Source organism: Phoenix dactylifera, chromosome 2 (genome assembly GCF_051530095.1).
Source record: "Phoenix dactylifera cultivar Ajwa chromosome 2, Ajwa_hap1_PhDact_Kaust_v1.1, whole genome shotgun sequence".
Taxonomy (NCBI): Eukaryota; Viridiplantae; Streptophyta; class Magnoliopsida; order Arecales; family Arecaceae; genus Phoenix; species Phoenix dactylifera.
The window spans coordinates 9,916,619-9,938,800 of NC_143191.1; the positions used below are offsets into that span (position 1 = coordinate 9,916,619).

Sequence of the window (22,182 nt, forward strand, 5' to 3'; positions counted from 1 at the left end):
AATATCTTTTGGGTTGTTACTAATGGTATCAGAATAGACCTAACTTATGATCTATGTAGACTGGGAGATACTGCAAGACGGGCCTATTGAGGTTGATAATGATTTGTTCGTATTGTTTGTAATGGGATTTGACTAGATTCGGATTCTTAGCTTAGCGAGTATGCCAAGATTTAAATAGAGAGTATATAAGGATCCGTGCAAATATGTGCTTGGTCCTGCTTCGGTTATACATTTGATAGATCTTAGATATTTACACAGAGATAGAAAATTTAAATAATATTTTTTTTGCTAGTTTTTCTTAATAAAGTTCAAGATTGTGACACCTCCCACTCTTATATTTTTATTTTTTGGGCTTTCTACAGCCTTTTCTTTTACTAGTACTTGCCTTTACTTGTCTCACATGCAAGGCATTTAGAATTGAAATGAAGAAGTAATGATGAAGATGGGGATGGAAGTCTTCCTAGTGCAATTTAAAGAAATGCTATATGGTCCCAACCTATTATTAAGAATTGTTCATCAACTTTTGGTGGGAAAAGGGTATTATGATGCAGCTCATGGTATTAGTTTGGTTTGCATGGAGAGTTCAGATGTCAAGTTACGTACCAATCTCTTACCATATGATAAACCAACACTATAGAAAAAAAATCTTCAATCATAGATTTGAGTATCATAGCATTTTTTGAATAGAAAAGTCTTCCCACTAAAATCTGACACCCATGGTTGTGCCAACCCTGTGAATCGCACAAATACTTGGTCCACCATGTGTTGCTATCAGAATGAGAGAAATTTTGGGAAAAAGTAAATCAGAGGATGATAAAATGAATGTCATGCATGAGAAGAAAATTTATGAGCATGTCATTTGATTAAAGATTTTTGATTATTTAAATAGATTGATGATTATTTTGCTCTTTCTTAATACAACATATTTGTCATCTTAATAGTGGAAACCAAGAGGATGACTTTATTTAAAAAAGAGAAGGGTTATGACAATAGCAGCCCTATGGCCTCTATGGGGTCAATTTATTGACCTTAACTTTATGCCATATTTTTCAACCTAATTCAATAAATTTGCCTCATCATATACTAATGTCCTGTTTGGAGGAGCTGTTAGTAGTAGAGCTTTTGGAAGTAGAGCTGTTAAAAGTAGAGCTGTCTGAAATAGAGCGTTTATAAAAAACTGTTTGCTATTTGGTAACTATATTTCTAAAGTACTGTAGCACTTTAACATGTGTTTGGTAAATAAATTGAGAAAGTACTTTTGTGTGACAAAATGACCATAAAGGACATTACCAGTATTATAGAATAGAGCATAATAAAATATAATATGTATTAATACATAAATATATGATATAGTATAATATTAATGTAATGTAATATAATATTATTATAATATTGTACTATAATATTATGTATTATAGAATAATAATTTAATATAATATTAAATTATTTAACATAACATATCAATGTATTATGATATAATATAATATAATATAATATTTATAGTATAATACAATAATAAATATATAAAATATTATAATTATTAGTGTAAATTAATTTTTCATCCTTCTAATGACCATTTATCTCTCTAACAAATTTTCTAGCTAGATGATAAAATTGGTTAAATAATTACTAATATTTCTATTTATTTATTTAGATCAAATTATTTGCCACTCACTCATTATTTTCTTTTTTATTTTATTTATTTATTTATTTATTTATTATTTTATTTCATTGAAATATAAAGGGGTCGCCGGCCATGGGTGGTGGCCGGCATGGTGGCTGCCATCGTGGATAGCCACGAGCTCCCAAAACAAAAAAAAAAGAAAAAAAAAGAAGAGGAAGAAGGAACAGAGGGAGAGGGAGAAGAATGGGTGAGAGGGGAAGAAGAAGATAGAGAGGGAGAGGGAGAGGATGGGTGAGAGAGGGAGAGGATGGATGAGGATTTTGGGAAAACAAAGTGAGATTTAAATGGGAATATTTTGGTCCAAAAAATAGCTTCCCGACAAAGTTAAAAACAACATTTTCGGAAAGCTCCAAATTGGTGCTTCTCCCCAAAAGCTGCTTTCAGCTTCCTGCAAAAGCTGAAACAGCTTTCCGAAAATTTTACTAAACACCATTTTTTATCTAAAAGTACTTTTGGAGGGCTAGAAAGTACTTTTTGGCCCTCCATAAGCTCCTCCAAACAGGGCCTAAATATTAGTAGTGGCTTTAATTTTAACCTTCTTCAAACTCATATCTCTCTTGATAATCCAATTATGCTCAGCCAATAGAAAATATATTCCACCCAGAATTTCCAATGAAAGATTTTAGGGATGGTGGTACCATAATTGCTGAGAAATATATTATTTCCAAAATCTTTTGCAAGAAAATATCTTAGAGATTATCTTTGATATAAATGACATACTAATCCAAATTTATAAGGTTGTATTTTGCTTAATAGCTTAAATTGTTCCGACAAATCTTCTTAGTAATTAAAATAGAATAGAGCCAGATTTTGCTATATTTAGGTGAAATCAGGAAGAAAAAAAACAACTTTAGAACAAACATGTTGTTTTCAAAAACATAGAGGAATGTCACCACTAAGATTTAAAATTTAGAGTGAAGAGAGATGCCAACAAGTTGAGTTAAGGCTAGCTGACCAACACAAAGCATGTTGGCTCCAATGCTTGTGAGCAAGAGAGAGAGAGAGAGAGAGAGGGAAAGAGTATATGCATGCACAGTTATTTGTTTGGAGAAAGTTCTCAATGGTATATCAAGAGAGGCTGCTAGTGTGGCTTAAAGCCTATGCTGGAGCAAGTCAAGAAGATTTTGCTTTGATGCAAAATTAGATAATGTACAGGATAAAAATAATTTCCTCATAAAAGGAGAAGAGTTAGAAAGAAAATTTAGTATTAAAACTATTATCAGTGTCTAATAATTGTGAAGAGATTCCATTAGAGATGTTAAAAAATGGAGAGCAATTGATAAAATAGCCACTCTAAAAGAAAGTTACTTATTAAGATAATGAATGAACAACTCAAAGAGATGAATATAATATTGAAAGATAGAACTTTAAATAATACTTGAAACTATTACTTAGGTCTTCCTCTTTCTGTTAATTATTAAGGGGGAGTAAAATATAGCTTTGTTAATGGTCCACGATAAAGGTACAATAAAGATTGCAACAATTATTGTAACTATTTTTGTTTATTAGCCGTCACTAATATTTGAATTCTAAATCTTTTACAAATTAAGAGAGATACCAACAAGCTGAGCTAAGGCTAGTTGGCTAGGAGGAGAAAGATGGATGTGTATATATTATTCTTTGGAATGGATAGGTCGGTGGTAAATTTTACCAAATAAAGGTTACTAGTAGGTTTAAGGCCTATGTTGGAGAGATGAGGAGATTTTGCTTTTAATTAGACCACAACTTCAGAAATGGAGCCAGATTTTACTACATTTAGGTGAAATTAGAAAAAAGTAACCAAATTTAGAACAAATATATTGTTTTCAAAAATATAGTGGGATGTCACTACTAAGATTTGAATTCTAGACCTCTTACAAGTGAAGAGAGATGCTAACAAGTCGAGCTAAGGCTAGTGGGCCAATATAAAATATGTTGGTTCCAATGCTTATGTGTGTGTGTGTGAGAGAGAGAGAGGATATGTGTATATATTTCTAAATGTTTGGAAGGAGTGATAAATGGTAGATTTTACCAAATAGAGGCTGCTAATGGGGTTTAAGGCCTATGTTGGAGTGAGAAAAGGAGTTTTGCTTTGTTGTAAAATTAGATAATGCACAAGCTAAAAATAATTTCCTCATAAAAGGAGAAGCATTGGAAAAAAAATTAGTATTAAAACTATTATTATTATCTAACAATTGTGGAGAGATTCCATTAGAAAACAGATAATGAAATGGAGGGTAATTGATGAAATAGCTACTCTAAAAGAAAACTTATTTATGAAGATAATGAATGAACAATTTAAAGAGATGAATATAATATTGAAAAGATAACATCTTAAATATTACTTGAAACTGTTGGTCATTTATTTCCCTTTTAGTTAATCACCAAGTGTTTGCCACCATAGAAGCTCTCTTGCACCGTCTAAGGGAATGGGCCTGCTAAAGAGCCTGTTAGCACAAGTCGGATGGTAGGGTATGATGTGTGCACGGGTGTGCTACTAATGTCAGATCTATCAAAAAGATGGTGATCCAAGAAAAAATAGAGAGTACAAGTTTAGATACCTTAACTTTTAAGAATTTTCACCACCATCACACCACCATTTGAAGGAGATAAATCTAGATAGAGATATGAGTGTAATACTAAATTGTAGTAGTAGAGATTCTAAGTTACAGTTACTTCTAGAGTAGAAGCTACTAGTAGATTAAGAACTAAAATAAGATAAAATTCATTGATTTGGATTGTCGAAGGATCCCTTACAATGTATAATGTTTACTTAGTTATACTAATAAATAATAAATGCCCACTTTAATGGTTACTACCATATCTAGCTTGTTGGTTCTGATAATTGATGCGCTTGTCTTTTCACTATGCATGTTTATTGGCATAACCTACTCTACACTAATTGTTAGGTTGACAATCATTTCTTTTCAACCTGGGCTTGTACCGACATGACTCTTGTTGTTCATCCATCTTTATTCGGCCTATAATACTGTCTTCTATATTTGGGAATACCTTCAATACTGACTTGTCTACCCCTATATAATCATCCTACTAGCTAACTGGGCAATTGTATATCCCCTAACTCAAAATTTGAAGCAGCTTTATCAAATTCTTCTTTAGAACCACCATGTGTACGATGAACCTTGGATGTTAAGATACGGTGTAAATACTAAAGAAAACTAGAAATATAACTTTGTTAATTGTCCACAATAAGGGTACCATAAAGATGGCAACAATTATTGTAATTATTTTAGTTCATTAGCCACCACTAGGATCTGAATTCTAGATCTCCTACAAGTTAATAGAGATGCCAACAAGCTGAGCTAAGGTTAGCTGCCCAATACAAAACATGTAAGCTCCGATGCTTGTGTGCAATAGAAGAAAAAGGGATATGCACATATCATTATATGTTTGGAAAGGGGGATCAATGGTAAATTCTACCAAATAAAGATTGCTAGTACGGTTTAAGGTCTATGTTAGAGAGAAGGATTTTTTGCTTTCTTGGAAAATTGGATAATGTATAGGTTAAAAATAATTTTCTTATGAAAGGGGTAGAGCTTGGTTAATGTGTAATAAATGCGAAGAGATTTTGTTGGAGAATAGGTGAAAAAATGGAGGGACAAATGATAAAATAGCCACTATAAATGGAAGCTTATTTATGATGGCAATAAATGAACATTTCAAGAAGATGAATATAACATTGGAAGGTAAAACCTTAATCATACTTGAAATTATTGGTCACTTCTTCCTCTTTCAAGTACTTTGTAACGGAGACAAAATATAATATTGCTAATGGTCCACAATATGGGTATCATAAAGATAGCATTAGTTATTGTAACTATTTTAGTTCATGTTTATTATTTTTTATAACAATATATGCGAATATTTTGTATTGTATATTTTCATAATTGTTGTATTCAAATTATACATTGGTTAATAAAATAATATAGATGATTTTATTATTTTTGAAATTAAATATGTTCCTTTTTTTCTCCTTTTCTTGGAATTGGTTTTTAAATTAGTAAGGAGACAGGGTTTTAAACCCGGTTGGAGTCGGTTCTAAGGGTGGGATGGGCATAAGGTAGCAAGATGGGGGCTAGCCTCAAAAAAGAAAAGAAAAGAAAATAATCCTAACGATATCAGATAATTCTATCAGTATTCATCAACTAAGTACTTTGATAGTGCCTCTAAGTTTCCAAATTGGAACCGCCTCCACTGAGAGAAGGATTACAACTGCTAGGCTATTGACCAATTCATCACTAGCAAGACTATTATGACTTTCCTATAAGCAATAATATTTTCTTTTTTTATATAGCATTTTTGTTCACAAGTATTTCAAATTATGCATCATGATGGGCAATACTATATCATAGAATCATAAATCACTATGGGATCTTTTTTGACCTTCCATTCCATAATCCAAGTGCTCCTGCGATGTCAATAAGATCGATGCAAGCATAGTTTAGTACACGATACGATTGCCATTTGCCAAAGCTGTGGTCCTCGCTGTTAGGCTAATCGGTTCGCAACAGCTATATCAAGTTCTTTCTCAAGAATGGGAGTCAATTTTTCAATTGCGTGCACCGGACGTGCTTATACACTTGTTGCTTTAATCATCTTTTCTCTTCTCTTTTCCTGCTTTGAATTTTCTCATGTTGATATGTGAAGTACATTCAGATTAGTGACTTGCAGAATTGTTAAGCAACCCAAGCTAGGTTATCATAAGGATATTTTTTTGTTTATAAGATAATAAGAGTAGACAGATAAATGTATTGAGCTTCATGTTGTTGCTTCACGCAAATGTCTTTGAGGATGAGCCTGGGAAGCTAAAAGGTTAGGCAATCTTTGTGGAGGAAAAGCTGGGCTGGTTGTGTGGAGGCCGCGCAGAGCAGCTTTATGAGATGAGTAGGATTCTCTGTACTTATCTCTCTTTAAATCCATACTACTTCTTGGTTAAGGAAGTCCAGTGGCCGCTAGGACGTGACACATGTATGTCTGCTCCAATTGTACCACAAATCCACTTTTTGGGATATTAGATGCGTTAAAATTTTAATTTAATCTTTTTTAATTTAAATAGTTTAAAATATTTTTATATTAGAATTTTTTTCTTTTGATAAATTACGACTCTTCCTTAAAAAAAATAGTGTCTTATCGGTCACCAAACAAAGTCTATAAATAGACTCTAGATCAAACGACGTCTTGAATCACTGAATCAACTATCTGCCCTTACTCAAATCGATTCTCTATTTCCTCTGCTTTCTTCTTTCTAAAATAGATAGAGAATATTTCTACTTCTCTCTTTATATTTTATTTTTTTATTCTTTTTAAGGCATATGAAAAAATTATTCGGATCAAATCTTTTCAACTACTGTATTCGTTAGAGAAAGATCGGGTCCAACTAAGTTGTTGTATCTTAGGAACGAGATTACAGAATACCTGTACGTATGGAGCGAATCACGTTCTTAAAATAGTGTATAACACATGGCTCAATCCAAACAAGCTTACCACCAATCACTTTTTTAAAAAAACTAAATTAAATTTTTAATTTTGGTTTATTATTTTGCACCATGGATAGTAATTTCTAGGGGCATCATCACTTTAATTTCCAATAAGATGTTGGATGGTGAAGTGATCCGAGGCAGCCATATATATGGATGTTCGTATTATATAATATGCAAGAGAATAAACATATTATAAAAAATATGGAGAAAACATAAAGAAAGAAGAAAAATGGGACTTTCCGGCTTTTATTCCTTTCCCTCATTTTTCTCACCTTTCCGGCATTCTGTTCATCTACAGACCAAGTTGAATTTGGTCACTCTCTTTTAATGCACCTGTGGATCGAACTATAGCCATTGACCGTGGCTATAGTCTCAGTGGAACTGCTCAGAAGATTGCTATTTCTTGGAAATTACTACGTAACTAACATTTCGTACATGAATTAATCACCCAAATCCATGTGAACTAATACTCATGTTAGAAAAGTATCAGAGCCCTTACAAATGCAGTCATGTATACGGATTGAAAGGTGTTATTGAAAATTATATAGATCCAATTGGTCAGATGCTGAGTTCACCCACTATTTTCCATTGAAAAAGATTTTACAGTGGCTTCTACTTCATATGACCTAACACTGTTTCGATGGATTCACAAAAACAAAACAAAAAAAAAAAAAAATCAACGACAAAATTTGCATTGACTCTCATAAAAAACCCGAAATAATGCATGCCAATAGAACAGTTTTTATTACCAAAGAAGAGCTTTTTATATTAATGTTCGCAAAAGTTACAATGTTTCGCTCTAATTTTTCCAAAATAAATCTGTTGCATTTTTTTATAAGTAATATCACTTCCATTTAGAAACACCTGTGGCCTAGGCGCCTAGCAAATACAGATTCTCTCATAAATTACAAGTTGAAAGTATTTCAATATCTTATCCTATCAATAGTCAACTACCATACCCTTGCAAATTAATAGCCTACTATAATATAATATGACCCTACCAGGTTTAGGGTCATTGTTATATAGATCATAACAATATATTAAAATCATCCGCTGCTGCTATAGAGCGGATAGAGATGGTGTTTCTTTGTAACGAGCCCTCAATAGTCTACCAAAAGGACAAAAATAATGGAAAAGAGAAACATGTGCTAAATATTACACCTCAGTGACATATGGGGTGATGAAATAAAATCATAGAACAAGGATGCTAATAAATAAACGTTCCACCATTACCAATTACCTAGACTTGTCAAGGGAGATTGTTTTGGAGTTGAATAGAATTAGATTAGACCTTCCCATATGGGTCAAGGTAGGAAACCTTTAGTTTTAAATTGTTTGAGGAACCTAAGGAGTCTTTAGTCTTTGCTCTTGCTAGGACCGAATCTTCAAGAGGGGAAAAGGTCGCTGAGGACGGCGTTGGAAAGGTCTTTGTGGTGCTCTCAAAAATAAAGGAACAAATAAAGTATAGAGAACAAGGTCATACTTCCAAAGGGGAATGGGGACTGCAAACAAAAGCACAGATAAAAGCAAGGGGGCATGGGCACGCTCAAACCACTCCATGGTCGTAACTCCACTCCTCCATTTCCCACTTGATCATTGTTTCCTTAGAGTCCAAGTCATTATTTAAGGGACAAAAATTAGGCTATTTCCTTAACATGGGGCTTGGTGCTATAATTATCCTTAGTCTAGAATTTGGGCTCACAAGCTATATACTTGTCCAAATTTTGTTAGGGAGACTTGAGATGGTGAAGTTAGGTCGAGTCTAATCGACTCATCTGGATTATTAGGATTTAAGTCCTTAGTTAATTTGCCGGCGATTTATTAATAGGATATGTGAATAAGTTAGCATATGCATGCCCCAACACTTAGAAAAGGATTCCTACTTAGGCACTATATTCTTGTTGCACTAGGGATATTTTATACAAAGTATATAATCCATCTCTATGCGAACAACAGTTAATTTGGGCATCAAGCAACAACCATGGGGTGGATAGTTTTGAGCTGATGTTTTATTTAAATCCAGAAGGGTTTTAGGCCTACAATACTCCCTTAAGTATCTTCTTTTTTATCTTAATTTTAGGAGTCTTATATTAATTATTTATGTATTTCATGAAGGATAGAGGGGACAAAAAGAATTAATTAAGGACCACAAAGATATACTTATCTCTGCCTTAAATTTCTAACTTAAAGAGAAAAACCCCGGGGGCTACTTAAATGCACTTCCTACCCTATCGAACCATGAAACGTGGACTCTCTCACATAAAATACTAATTAACATATGAGACACAGACAGTCTACGGCACATAACAAAAATTGGAGTACATTAAAGAAAAACTTCAAGCCTTTTACCAAGTTAATTTAATTTTCTTATTTTAAGCAAATACACCAGATAAATGTGGAATGAAAGTAGAAACAGGAAGACTATACCTGTCAAGTTAAAATAATGGTGGACAATTGTTAGTCTTATTGACTCCAGCATACTAGCTTCAAAGTAGAAATCAAGGCATAACATTATTACACATGAAAAGATGGTTGTCTCCGAAGAACTTTACATGAAAATCAAGTTCTTCAAATTTCCCAAAAACATCAATTTACTTTGAAACACAAATTAGAACGTAGGAGCAGCAACTGTTATATCAGTTAGTTTGCATGTACCAAGACTAACCTCCGATTTCATTGATGATATTCCCCGAATGAGAGGTGCTATACCTACCTAATGCGTTCATAGTTATAGCTTTATATGTCGACGCGGATGCACAATTGGCCCTCCATCGAAAGATGGTCGAGCTGATATGAAGATTAGTATGTACACGATCGGATTGCATATAAGCAACTGTGCGCAAAAAATTATATGGATTTTGCATTTTAGATAACAATTACTGTTATTGAGAGTTTTCCATAATAATAATTAGTTGTAAGAAAATTTTGATAATATGTATAATTAGTTTTATAATTACTTGTGAATGAATATTTGGAAATGCACCAACATACAGAAACTCCAGTTGCGAGTCTGAGGGGTGCGACCATGGGAGCAACCTCCACTTAACCCCAAACACTGGCAACAAAAGACTCTAGACCATGTATTATGAAAGATTAATGTCAATGGCATAAAATAGCTTAGACCTATGCCAACATTTTTCTTAACAGAAAATGCTGTAGATTCAACAAAAGGCTAGGTTGCAAAACTCAGTTTTTCAGAAAACCACCAAGGCTAAATCAAATTTCGCCCCACATAAACACTTATGGTCTTCTACATATATTAAATACAAACAGCTTCAGTAGTCTGACAGCTGCTGTAATGTAACAAATATAAGAGTGGCTTTTGAAAAGGGTGGAACAGGTAGATGTTAAGGGAGGCCATCAATAACCAACAAATACATCCACAAGAACTGCAATTAAGACTATATAAATGTTTCCATAAGTCAGCTAAATAGTGCTGTTGTTACATCACAGAGGGACCAGCAAAGGAAAAAAATAGCAGGAATGGAAAATGATAAGGTGATTTTTTGAATTCTGTTAAGTTATTTCTACAAAGCTTATCTTAATAATGAACCAATCATTTATGACTTGGTTAGAATACAGTCCACCTCTCAAAATGTCTTCTTTCAGTTGAACTCTTTTGAGTCCTCATCTAACTACTTGGGGAAAAAAAATTCTTTGGTCTTGACAAGTGTGCTCGCCCGGTAGATACAATCCTGGCGGCAAGCAAAACATCTTCCTCCACTTGTAGAAAGGGATCATCCATGGATGCAGTTCGCTGATCCAACTGGCACAAACTAATGCCGCCCATTCGCCCAGCTCCTGAACTGGTTTCGAGGTTTCATGTTAGGTTGTCTATGGTGATGGCTCTGCTTTGGTATATCATGCAGCTCCATTACTTGTATCGTCCTTTGTTTCTTTGCTGCATCAAATGGAAAATAAGAAGTACCCATCAGGTCAAATTGTACACTTTAAGATACTAGTTACTATCATCTGAAAAATAATTTTTATATTGAGATGAACTTACCATTTTCAGCTTGCTGGTAACCCTCATGAAGTTTCCTCTTTGCTGCCTCTAACTTGGCCCGAACCAATGCCTCCTCAGAATATTTTGACTTCTACACAGAAGATGGAGAATTAAGTATATTGAAGACTTCACATACTAGAATAGTTCCACATATTTCTCGAAATATAATTATACTTACATCTTGTGGAATCACAGGGGGCTTCCTCTGGACAGAAGAAAGGTCTTGTTGTTTAGGTTTCATCTCATCAACAGCTTTCTGCTCAGAAGGTAGCTTCGCTGGTCTTCCAGGCCCAGAGTTAGCACTGAGAGGCTTGCTTTCTTTCCTCAAAATGCGTTGAGGCTTAGCTTGGGGAGCAGAGGCTTCCTGTGGCTTTGTTTGCCTCATCACCGGTTCTTGTTTCCTCATCTGCCCCCTATCTTCAGTGACAACTGGCTGGCATGGAGGTTGCTGCTTCCTTACTGTTTCATGGTTCACCGGAAGCCTCCTTCCATCTTCCCTGTTCTTGTCAAACTCGCCATTATTTCTCAAATCTGCAGCAACATTGCCAGCACAGGGATTATATTAATACAAGGGGAATTCAATAGGAAAGAAGCAATCAGCAAGACCATAAACAGACAGCAGAAGAAAGCTCAGCTACTCACTTCCATCATCATCCATTCCATCGAAGAACTTCATGGCCAGGCAGTTTTGGAAAAGCACATAAAAATGGAACCTAGTCAGCTCATGTAAAAAAGTACTCTAATCTGCAGAAAATAACAAATGTTTGCTTGCTATACCTTGGAGAGCTGGATGGAAGTAGTCTGTGTAGCCCATAAAGCTCCCTCATCCAATGGAGGCGATGGGAGTCCTTCTTCCTCCTCATCCACGACAGAAGGATTGACAGAGGCTGGGGAATTATCTGTAAATGCAGGTCAAAGCCACTTAGGACTTTATAATAATTAATGACCATATTAGAAGATCACATAATGCCAGAGAAGCCAGAATTAGTAAGTCCGTCTTTTTTACCTGCAATGGCAGCTGTCGCACTGACCCACTCATCAACCAAAACTTTCCAACCACTGCAACCCAGAAATGAAATCAAATGTTATATGGTCAGTATCAGATGCAATTGTTAAACATCCATCAACAACAGTTTCATTCATCTTCTCAATGCATGAATAGTTCCAAATGGTGAACAGTCAGAAGGATGTTCAATATCTGATGCAAAAGAATCTGAAGCAGCCTATACTGGTACCATGCGGGTTCCAAATGACTTCACACACATTACAACATGCATATTAAACAAAAGCAAGTACATTGCTGCAGGCAAATATCAAACATATGCTGATGTAGCAGTCTCAGCTGAACCGTAGGTACTAAGAGTAGCACCAAAGAGACACTATTGTGTAGGTCAGTTATCAACACAGACCCGAACATAACCCTTTACAAATTCAGAAACATCATAAGCTATGTGCAGTAACCAACTATATACAAAAAAGTGGTGATAATGAATGCAACTACATATGAAATTCATGAAGATAACTGACAAGGTGTATAAAGGACACCTTAATGGTTCATACATGCAGTCATTATGGCAAGAATTATCAAATACTACACTAGAAACCTCAATGAACCATCCAACAGAGCTACTGGTATTTAGTTTCTTACTTTCTTGCAGCAAGCTTACAAGAGTGCAAGAAACTTACTCAATGAGAGTTCGCACAAGATGGCGAATTTGCTTTGAGTTGTGCTTCCGCAGACCATTAACAGCCCTTCCGATTTCAGTTGCCTGAGATCCAAAGGATAGAAAAGTCTAATAAGAAACCAAGCAATCAAAAAAAAACTACTTCCATTGCAATGGATTTGCACATTTTTTAAGAGGAATGTGGCGACAATTATCAAGGAAAGAACACATCCAATTCACACCTTCAAGGTCTCTACAGAAAGCTCCATCAGCTGCAGCCTCCTCAAAGAGTCAAACAAGACACTATCCGACTGCAAAGCAACAATAGTCACAAATCAATCAGCCTCATTACATTCAAAAAGATCCAAATCAGAAATAGAACAAATCCTAGAATCAATTCGACGATTACAATCTTAAATTCTTTTCAAATTTAGCTCTGCAAATGCATCACTAACAATACACAAAAATATGAATTCATGATAAAAGATGGCAGAAACCTGATCATGCTTGTTGGCAAGAATCTCCTTAATCCTCAAAACCTCCGCAAACATTTGGCTTTCCTCCTCGATCTCCTCAGTTAACGCCTCGGCCTCGTCGTAGCTGTAGCTGCTGACGAGCCGGTTCAAGTCCTCAAACACTTCGTTGCTGCTGTCCACCTTGCTCTCCTTCTCGACATCTCTCTTGACGCTGCCGTCTCCCTCCTCCCCACCCTCCGTGCTCACCCGAGACTCGACCCGATCGCACCCGGAACACCGCGGCAGGAGGCAGGTGTAGAGCTTCTCACCAATCCCATCCCTCCTGCTTCTGAATTCTTGGGGGTAATCGGACGCCGCGACGAGGATCGCCTGCTCGAGGACTTCGAAGATGTCGGAATTCGCGCTGCGGAAGAACTTCCTCCAGTAGTCCAGCGAAGCCGACGAATTCGCCATGGCGATGGCGGTGGCACGGCGGCGTCGATCGGAGCTCCGGCGAGGAACGATCAAAGAGATCCCAGAAGGCCCTTTCTTTATCGAATCTTGACCGCCGATTCCGATGCAGCCAACCCAAAACCCGAAGGGTTATCACCCCTCTCACCGATCAAACTTGTTTCCGATCGCAACAAGCAAGAAAGACACAAAACAGGGCAAGTAAGATCGGATCCTTTTTTTCATTCCCAACGATCCTCCCCAAAGAAATCCAAATTTCCACCCAAGAAACCGATCGCCGTCCCCTTTCCAACACCCCAAAACTCCTAACTTCCCGATGGTTTTTTCAATCCCTTGACCCCCTCGACCATGCTAAGATTTCCCTGTTCCCCTCCCTCTCGGAATCCAAAACCTCCGATTTGGGAACTTTGGGACAGAGACCAAAATTCCCCAAAAAAATTGTTCCAACTTTTCACCTCTCTTTCTCTTTCTCTTTCTCTACCGCTCTGGAAAAAAGAAGGGAGGGCGAATACAGCGATGGATAGGGACGGGCGAGTAATCCCTTCGATCGATTGTTTATCTATCCCAATCCCCCGTAGTTCCCGGTTAACGAGAATAAATCCAAATCCCTTTTCTATAAATGCTATATTTTGCGCTGCTATTCCAGAATAATTAATGAAATAAAATAAGTCAGAATAGGAATTAGAAACCCAATCGGAAGAGGAGTAGGGAGGACCAGTTGACGGAGCGAAGGCGGTCGCCCTTCTTGACTCGTCCAAACCCTCCTCCTTTCTTCGAAGCAAACGCCGTTTAATTCCCCTCGTTTAGGGAGAGCCGTCACCTTCCAAACAACTAGAATTAAGTGATGAGATCGGACGGCTCGTGTTTGGGGCCGTCATCAGTTGGATCGGGACCGTCAAAATCGGACGGCTATTGTTTATTTATCTTTTTGATTTAATTTTTCTTACTTAATCTTCAGATACTGGGAGCTACCCGTTTCACGTGTCCGAACGACGAATTTGGCGGGTCGGCGCGTCTCGCCGCGTGAATCGTCAATGAAGGGATCTAGCGGGGATCCAGTCACCCTCCCGTGAGGTTAACTCACTATGGCTCAGCGTGACGAAGGGGAGGTTTATGTGGGTTCGTCCGAGTTGGCGACAACGGGGTAGTGAGCGGATCCTGTGACATCGGTTGGGATGCCGTGCGGTGCGGTGCGGTTTGTTAGCAACTAATATCGCTGGTGCGATAATTTGGGCCTCTGGGATTCGTTAATTACGAAGATGCCACGCAACTTCCAGCGGCCACCGTTCTCTTTTTTTTTTGCCCAAGGTTTTCTTGCTTGTTTTCAGTGAATAAGTTCAGTTTTTTATTTCTGCCTTTAGTCGTCATGTTTGGTTGTTCTTAAAAAAAAAGAAAAAAAAGAAGCACAGAACGGCCTCTTGTTGTGTTTTCTTTTTCTTTGTTTTCTCTCAAGAGGAGGGGGTGTCGCTAAAGTCTGGTAAAATGAGATAATTTAAGGGTTCAGTTTAATCTCAGCTATAAATTGAAGTCATGAAGAGGACTGTTGGTTTGCGGTGGTTCTAGACAGCGCACTTCAGACGGTGATGCAGGGCATTGTCGTTATTTGGTGCAAGGAAGGGGGTTAAAGGTTGAGTTAGCGTAACGGTGAGGAGAGAAGTCCGTCCACTGGTTGGTGGCTCCGGAAAAAAAAAAAAATCCAAAACGGAGTTTCGGCGCCACCACGGCGCGGGAAGCGACGAGACGCGGCGATTACTTGAAAAGAAAAGAAAGGAAGAAGGAAAGAAAGAAGGGCGTTCTGCTGCCCCCACGTGGCATTCGGGCGTCCACGGTTTATTCCGGCGCTTGGGTTCTGGACTCCTGACCCGTGCCAAGTGCTTCTGAAATCTAGGAACAAAAATCACATCGGCCGGTATCCGAGATATGAAGGGGTTCCAATTTTACTATATATTTTTTTTAGTATCTATCTTTAAAAAAAATTAAAAATTAAAGACTTCTTTTATTAATAGAATCCACAGTCTTATAATTAAAATATCAATATATATATATATATATATATATATATATATATATATATATATAATATCACACCTCGTTGACTTTCTGATATATATTGTAAGTTTATTTAATACACACCTAGTAGTGACTTCATACATACATCTAAATAAATTGGTATATAATTTTTAAAATATATTTTTTACTAATATATATTATATGGCTAGATAATACACACCAATAAATTAGTTATCTAGTAAGCCAATACAGATATCTAGGTAAATAGATATATAGTTTTTAGAATATGGTGTTCATTAGTACGGTTACATAGCTTTCTAGTTTTATCTAACATAAAAAATTGTATACATTTTTTAGATTTCATGAACTTCTTAGGGGCAAAGATCTTCGAAAAGAGAGAGAAATTTAGAAGAGGAGAAAGAAACTTAGGAAGAGAAGAAAGACCTCATAGATGGAATAGACAACTTGATAAGAAAAAGGATATATAGAGAGGCTTGACGAGGAAGAAAAAGAATATGGATGGTTTTTCTTCATGAACTATCTCTTTTGGCACATACAATTTTCTTTCTGTTTTCTATAATGATGGGATTGACTGATTCCGAGTTCTATCCTTACTTGACTTTTAGTTTTCGAGATAAAATATGGCAAAAGAGGAGTCTGATCTGATATGTTATTCTATAGCGTGCGCCCTATATAGATCCAAGAAGCAGCAGTTTTCTCAGCCCAAGCGCACCCATTTGGGCAGTTGGTAGGGTGATGGACTTGCACAACCCCTGGACAGAGCTCAAGTGCAAGGTTGCTAAGATAGAAACTAAACACTTAATGTTGCTCGAATTATATACTAAACATCTTGATATGAAAAGATACTTCAATGCACCACATTATTCCTCGCTCTCGTCCTTGTTCAATTAGTCGAATAGTAGACACTCCATGTATCTTTTGATATTAAGTAGAACCAAAAATAGCCAGCTGCATTGCTAATATGCAAGACACTCATGGTAAATAAATGGAATTTGAAAAGGAAACAAGATGTTTAGTAACTTATTTCTCATGGTTTCTAAAGGATGGCGATGATGATCGATGCTCTCTTTTTTGCAACATTGTCGCAAAGTTGGAACTGATTCAGTTGCAAGTAAAGCCTTCTGGAAGAAGTTTAAGATATGAGGGCATAAGAAGAGCATTGGTGGATATCAGTAGGGAAAAATTATATGTTGGAATTACTTTCTTTGTGTGAATCGAATTATCTTTAGTTAGAAAACTCTTGAATTAGTAATAACTATAAAATATAGCTTGATCCCTCTTTCCACTAACCATAAAGCAACCATGAGAGGTAGATCTTGGTCAATCACCTTGTTACATTTATAAGGCAAGTAGGTGAAGACCGAATTTCCCCACGATCTACAGATGGTGTATTTGTTCTTCCATGCATCCAGAGCACATCAAATATGACAGGAGCTACTAGCACTAGACTAAAATGCAAGATGTGAATCTTATCTTAAATTGATTGTGAGTTTGCATGATTAACAAGCACCAATCATGCATATTACAGCTTTAATATTATTGACACTGAGATATGGCTTGACTCAGGTGCCGAGCTGACGAGATCGCTGGAGAGGTCGGCCTACCTATTGTCCCGGTCGGAGGAGTCGACTTGAAGGTTGTTGCACGTCCCCAAGGTGAAAGAGATGGAGAGGGTTGTGCTCAGATGGTGGCTATAATGCCGGATCTAACCTGAAATAATACTGACAAAGGAAGTCGATGTCCCATAGTGTTTGGTGGGAAACCCTCTGATGCTTAAATCAGACTCAACTTTCAGAGAACAATGGAGATGTTATGAAAGCAGCAGAATAACAGCGAAATGGATGGATATAGAGCTTAGAGGATTTGAGAAACTTAGAAAACTTATCTGGAAGGTCTCCCAGGTATAGTTTATATAGACAAGGGCTGGCACCCATCACCGAGCAATCAGACAAGTGTGTGGGCCATTTTCGCAACAGACCATGCATCTCACTTGAACATCATGCCTGCGTATCATACTTACGTGGATCGCTCGCACGTCATGTAGTTAAGGAAATCGTTCGCGATCGTGGTCAAGTCATCGCTAACCGGAGCGAGAGTTTGAAATTTAAAGGTCTCTCTGCATGCCTCTAGGGTCGGCTGTGTGGCGGGCTCATATTAGTCAGCTCACGGCTATATGGCGAGCTCCTATTGGCCGGTCTGCCACGTTGGCTATAGTCGGTTCCAAGGTATATAACTTTCCCCTCACTTTCGAGACTAAGTTAACTTGCTTGGCTCTGGCAAAGAATATAATCTCTTCGGCGGAGACAACCAACCGAAGCAAGCCATAAAACCGATCAACTGGAGTTGTCTTTTCAATTCCAAAAATCTTTTGGAAGCTGCATTTATAATTATGTGCTGGCATTTACTCTTTCCGGAGCAATATCATTCACGGCGTGATATTTAGAGTAACAATTGGATGCTTTTGGTAGTGACGATCCGTGTGATCACCAAGGATCAAACGTCTGGATGACACATGATGAAGAGTAGGCCGAGCAGGCGAACTGTCATGTCGATCCAAGCCCTTGAGGAGCTCTCTATATATAAAGCAGGCGATCTGTGTATCTCTTTCATATTTGTCCGCCTACAGTCCCATGCTTGGAGAGAGAGAGAGAGAGAGAGACGGAGAGCGAAGAGGAGCCTTGGGTTCCTTCTCACCTTCTATATTTTAATCTTCAACTTTGGATAGATTTTTTGAGGTTAAAATTTGATTAATACAAAGGAAAGTCAATATTAAAAAATATTACCTTTCTAGATGATAACAAAATAATATATAAAATTAACTATAACAAATAATAATAAAAAATAATTTTTAACTACTTGTTTGGATGGTATCACTTCTTATTCAAGTGGTAATTGGATGGAAACTTCATCCAAGGGAACATGGCCCTAGAAAAATGCGATAAGTATAATATAGCAGATAATGGATAGACTTTCCTAATCTTAAAAAAGAATAATTATTATCTGAATATTTTACAGAAAATAATTATTATGACATTCATTGCACCGTTACACTTCCAACCATAATTTCCCTACTTACACGTGGCAGAGTGGATGAGTCTATCCACGCTCCGATGGAAGGAACGTCGGAGGTTCACCAACGTACACGTGCCAAAGAGGTATAGTGCACGTGTTTTTGTCCCGTATCTAGGGGAGATGGTTGCCTTATCTTTTTCGACACGTATGACGACAATTAGCGTGGTGGGCCCACGAGGAAGGGCGATGGAAACTTATCCTAACGAATAAACTATGCGGACCCGGCGTTCCCCCAACAGGAGAATAAAGAAATCAAGTTTTATAAAGGTGCACACCTTTCCATCAGCACTATGGAGTCCACGCGAGCCAATCAGAATCTAGCGGCCTCGACACGCGTGAGCCGTCTGATTCCGAGGCGTCATTGTCGAACAACTTTTATTAGGTTCTCTTCTTCAGATTTCTGTGCTGTTCTAGCACCTCCCTTCTCGAGATTATAGGAATTAAACAAACTATATTCCGCACAAATCTTTTTTTTTTTGGCAAACAATATATTTCGAGGTTCTTGGCATAATTTTATTCTGGACAAACCAAAGTTGGGGATTTTGGACATATTCATTCGATTTGGTAAGTCAATGATTGTCTACTTTAGAGGATTGCTTTTTTTTTTTTTGGTATAATGGATTGCACCTTTTCGCTTGCAGCAATACAATGGAGTTTATAGACAAGCACGATATGTTATAATTGAACCAGAATATTTGTATAAACCCAGTATGGTTAGCTACATAATAAAAAGATGAGGTCGGGTATTAGCAGAAGATGGACCTGAAAGCCATCTGATAACTATCAAAATCTCTCTTTGAATGAATATGCGAAGCCATCAATATTCGTGTAGCATAATCAACCCCATATTCCTACATGATATGGGTTGTAGCATATGTCGGTTACCGTTCCAATAATCGATTCCTTCTAAAAGGTGATTCCCGGTGCCCCGAGATATTTGGATTTGTATAAATGTGAGTTTTCTACTTCTGAATAAAGTTTCTTCCATTGAAGCTAAACTTCTTTCCACCATATACTGTGTAGGGACTATTCCGGCCACACCTTATGTGGCCATCCAAACAGGAATATTGAAGAAACCATGATCAACATTTTATTACAATGAAAGTTCTTTTCATTGTGTGGTAGATCTAAACCAATCTTACATTGGACCAAAATCCATGAAGGTTCCAAAACTTTGAAGTGATCAGGCTTGACAGGTAACTAGCAACCCTGCTTTGAGTCAATTCAGACTGTAGATTTTTAGCTAAGCTTGAATAGCTTGGAGTTGAGTTCAATCAATCTTGTAGGCAGGTCTACCAAAGAGTACTCCACTCACATCCTAAATGTACCTGGAGAACCAGCTGATGACATATCAATAATTATTTCTCACTGATTATATTAAATATACTGCGAGTGATATGCAAGCGGAGGGACGCTACCTTCATGCCCCTGCGTCGGTCACAAGGAGGACAAAGCCTTCCATATGGACTCCAGGACAGGTATTGAGTGGGACTCCTACGATGGAGGCTTTACCATTTTTATTTTTCTTTTTATTTTGGATGATAGAAATAGAAAACTCCTTTTCTTGAAAAACAAGCATGTTCATGTTCGCATTTTATCCATGGCCATTGGATGAACATTACATTGATGCAAAAAGAGCACTATGTTTCCTCTATTTATTCGCTCTCTGCAACAACTCAAAATCTCATCCAAAATGACTAGTTGAAAAATATTATTTGAATTTCTTTATCCTGTATAAGTACCTAAGATCTATCCAGTAAATAACTGATATGGGACTAAACACACGACTGTACGGATCCTCACATACTCATTCTGTTCAAGCTCTAACGTCCTCGTCAGACTAAGGGTTTAAATTCATTCAAATCTAATCACAAATACTACGATTGGCCAGTGATCAACCCCAATGGATCTATGCTACAGTGTCCCTAGTCCATATAGATTATGGGCTGGGTCTGCTCTGATACCATTTGTAACAACTCAGGAGCTCACCCAAAATAGCTAGCCGGAAGGTATTATTTGGATTCCTTGATCCTGTATAAGTATCCAAAATCTATCCATAAAGAAATATTTGATCGTATAATGTAAATTATGACCACGGATATAAAACAAAAACCAATCCACTGATAAAAAACGAATGGTTGATCCACCAGTCGACCAAAAACTCAAGCAATCCATAAAAAAATATGGAAATTTTACCATACTAGACCAATTTGGATGCATTTTGACTTGGCAAGTTTTAAAACTACAAATTGAGCATAGAGTAGAAAAACAAGGCTTAGATAGATAGCATGGCAACCATGGCTCATCTTTATGAGGCCCATCTCCATGCATGAATGTCATCTCTATTGGTCCCCCAGGAACGTTTTTCTTTTTTTTTTTTTTTTTTTTTAAGTCAAGGAAACTAGTCTTTCTAGTTCAGACTATAAACATGGAATATCCGTGGAACGTTTTTTTAAGATGCAAGGGAGGTTCAAGCCAAAGATTTCACTACACATCAATATCAGACAAATTCCAGCCACAATTTAAGTCTTGGAACACATCAATACTTACGCCACCTTCTTTCTTTCAGAAAATTATGTTAATCAACATCAGGTGGTATTTTTAAAACATAAATAAATCAACATCAGGTGGAGCCCACCCAGAGAAAATGTCATGTTGCATGAATGATGAATCACGTTTGCCACCATTTTTTGTGGTTTGGATGTCTTTGTCTCTACTATTTTATAACCCAAACTTCCCATAGGACTTAGTAAATAATCACCTCACTTTATTCAGGGCAATTTGTTTATTGACACTTAGTAACAATGCATCACTTTCTTAAGGGCAATTTCTCTCTCTCTCTCTCTCTCTCTCTCTCTCTCTCTCAAAATCTCATACATAAAATAAAAGAAATCTGAATTAGATCGAGTTCGCAGTCATCAGGTCCACTTCAACTCATGTGTATCACACTTATCGCAGTACTGCAACATTTAATCGAATTGTTGGAAGAAAGGTTCACCATTTGTTAGCACTTCTCTTTTTTTTTTTGGTACAACGGCGTCTCACTACATGCGGCTGTGAGTACGTCCAGAAAATTGACAATACAGAATACGCTATAGTGCCATTGGTACGTGCTCTAGTGCCCTCTATGTGATGGGTTCAAAGTGGTACTGCAAAGGAGGCGATCCAATCCGCCGCATTGTTTGCCTTCCGAAATTTGTTAGCTTTACTAACTTTGATAGAAAATGAAAGGCTAACGGTTGACCACCTATGCATTACGCAATTGACATTTGATCCCCCCGCACATTTCCAACAATAATAACAAGGAGCCATGTGGAGG

At 37.1% G+C, this 22,182-nt stretch overlaps 1 protein-coding gene across 2 annotated transcripts; it reads right to left on the reverse strand.

Annotated features, from left to right (window-relative positions):
* Positions 1-10,559: 10,559 nt before the first annotated feature.
* Positions 10,560-14,559, reverse strand: LOC120112705 (Transcription elongation factor (TFIIS) family protein). Of its 2 annotated transcripts, none has more exons than XM_039132273.2 (9): positions 13,332-14,559; positions 13,077-13,145; positions 12,857-12,939; positions 12,177-12,229; positions 11,948-12,069; positions 11,813-11,840; positions 11,349-11,701; positions 11,171-11,261; positions 10,560-11,065 (listed from the first exon to the last, which is right to left on the reverse strand). In XM_039132273.2, the coding sequence occupies exons 1-9, from the start codon at positions 13,761-13,763 to the stop codon at positions 10,941-10,943; spliced, it is 1,356 nt and encodes a 451-aa protein (XP_038988201.1). In that variant the 5' UTR covers positions 13,764-14,559; the 3' UTR covers positions 10,560-10,940. The 2 variants fall into 2 exon arrangements, with proteins under 2 accessions (XP_038988201.1, XP_038988203.1); XM_039132275.2 differs by having other exon boundaries at positions 11,171-11,258; positions 13,332-14,451.
* Between the last annotated feature and the right edge of the window lie 7,623 nt (positions 14,560-22,182).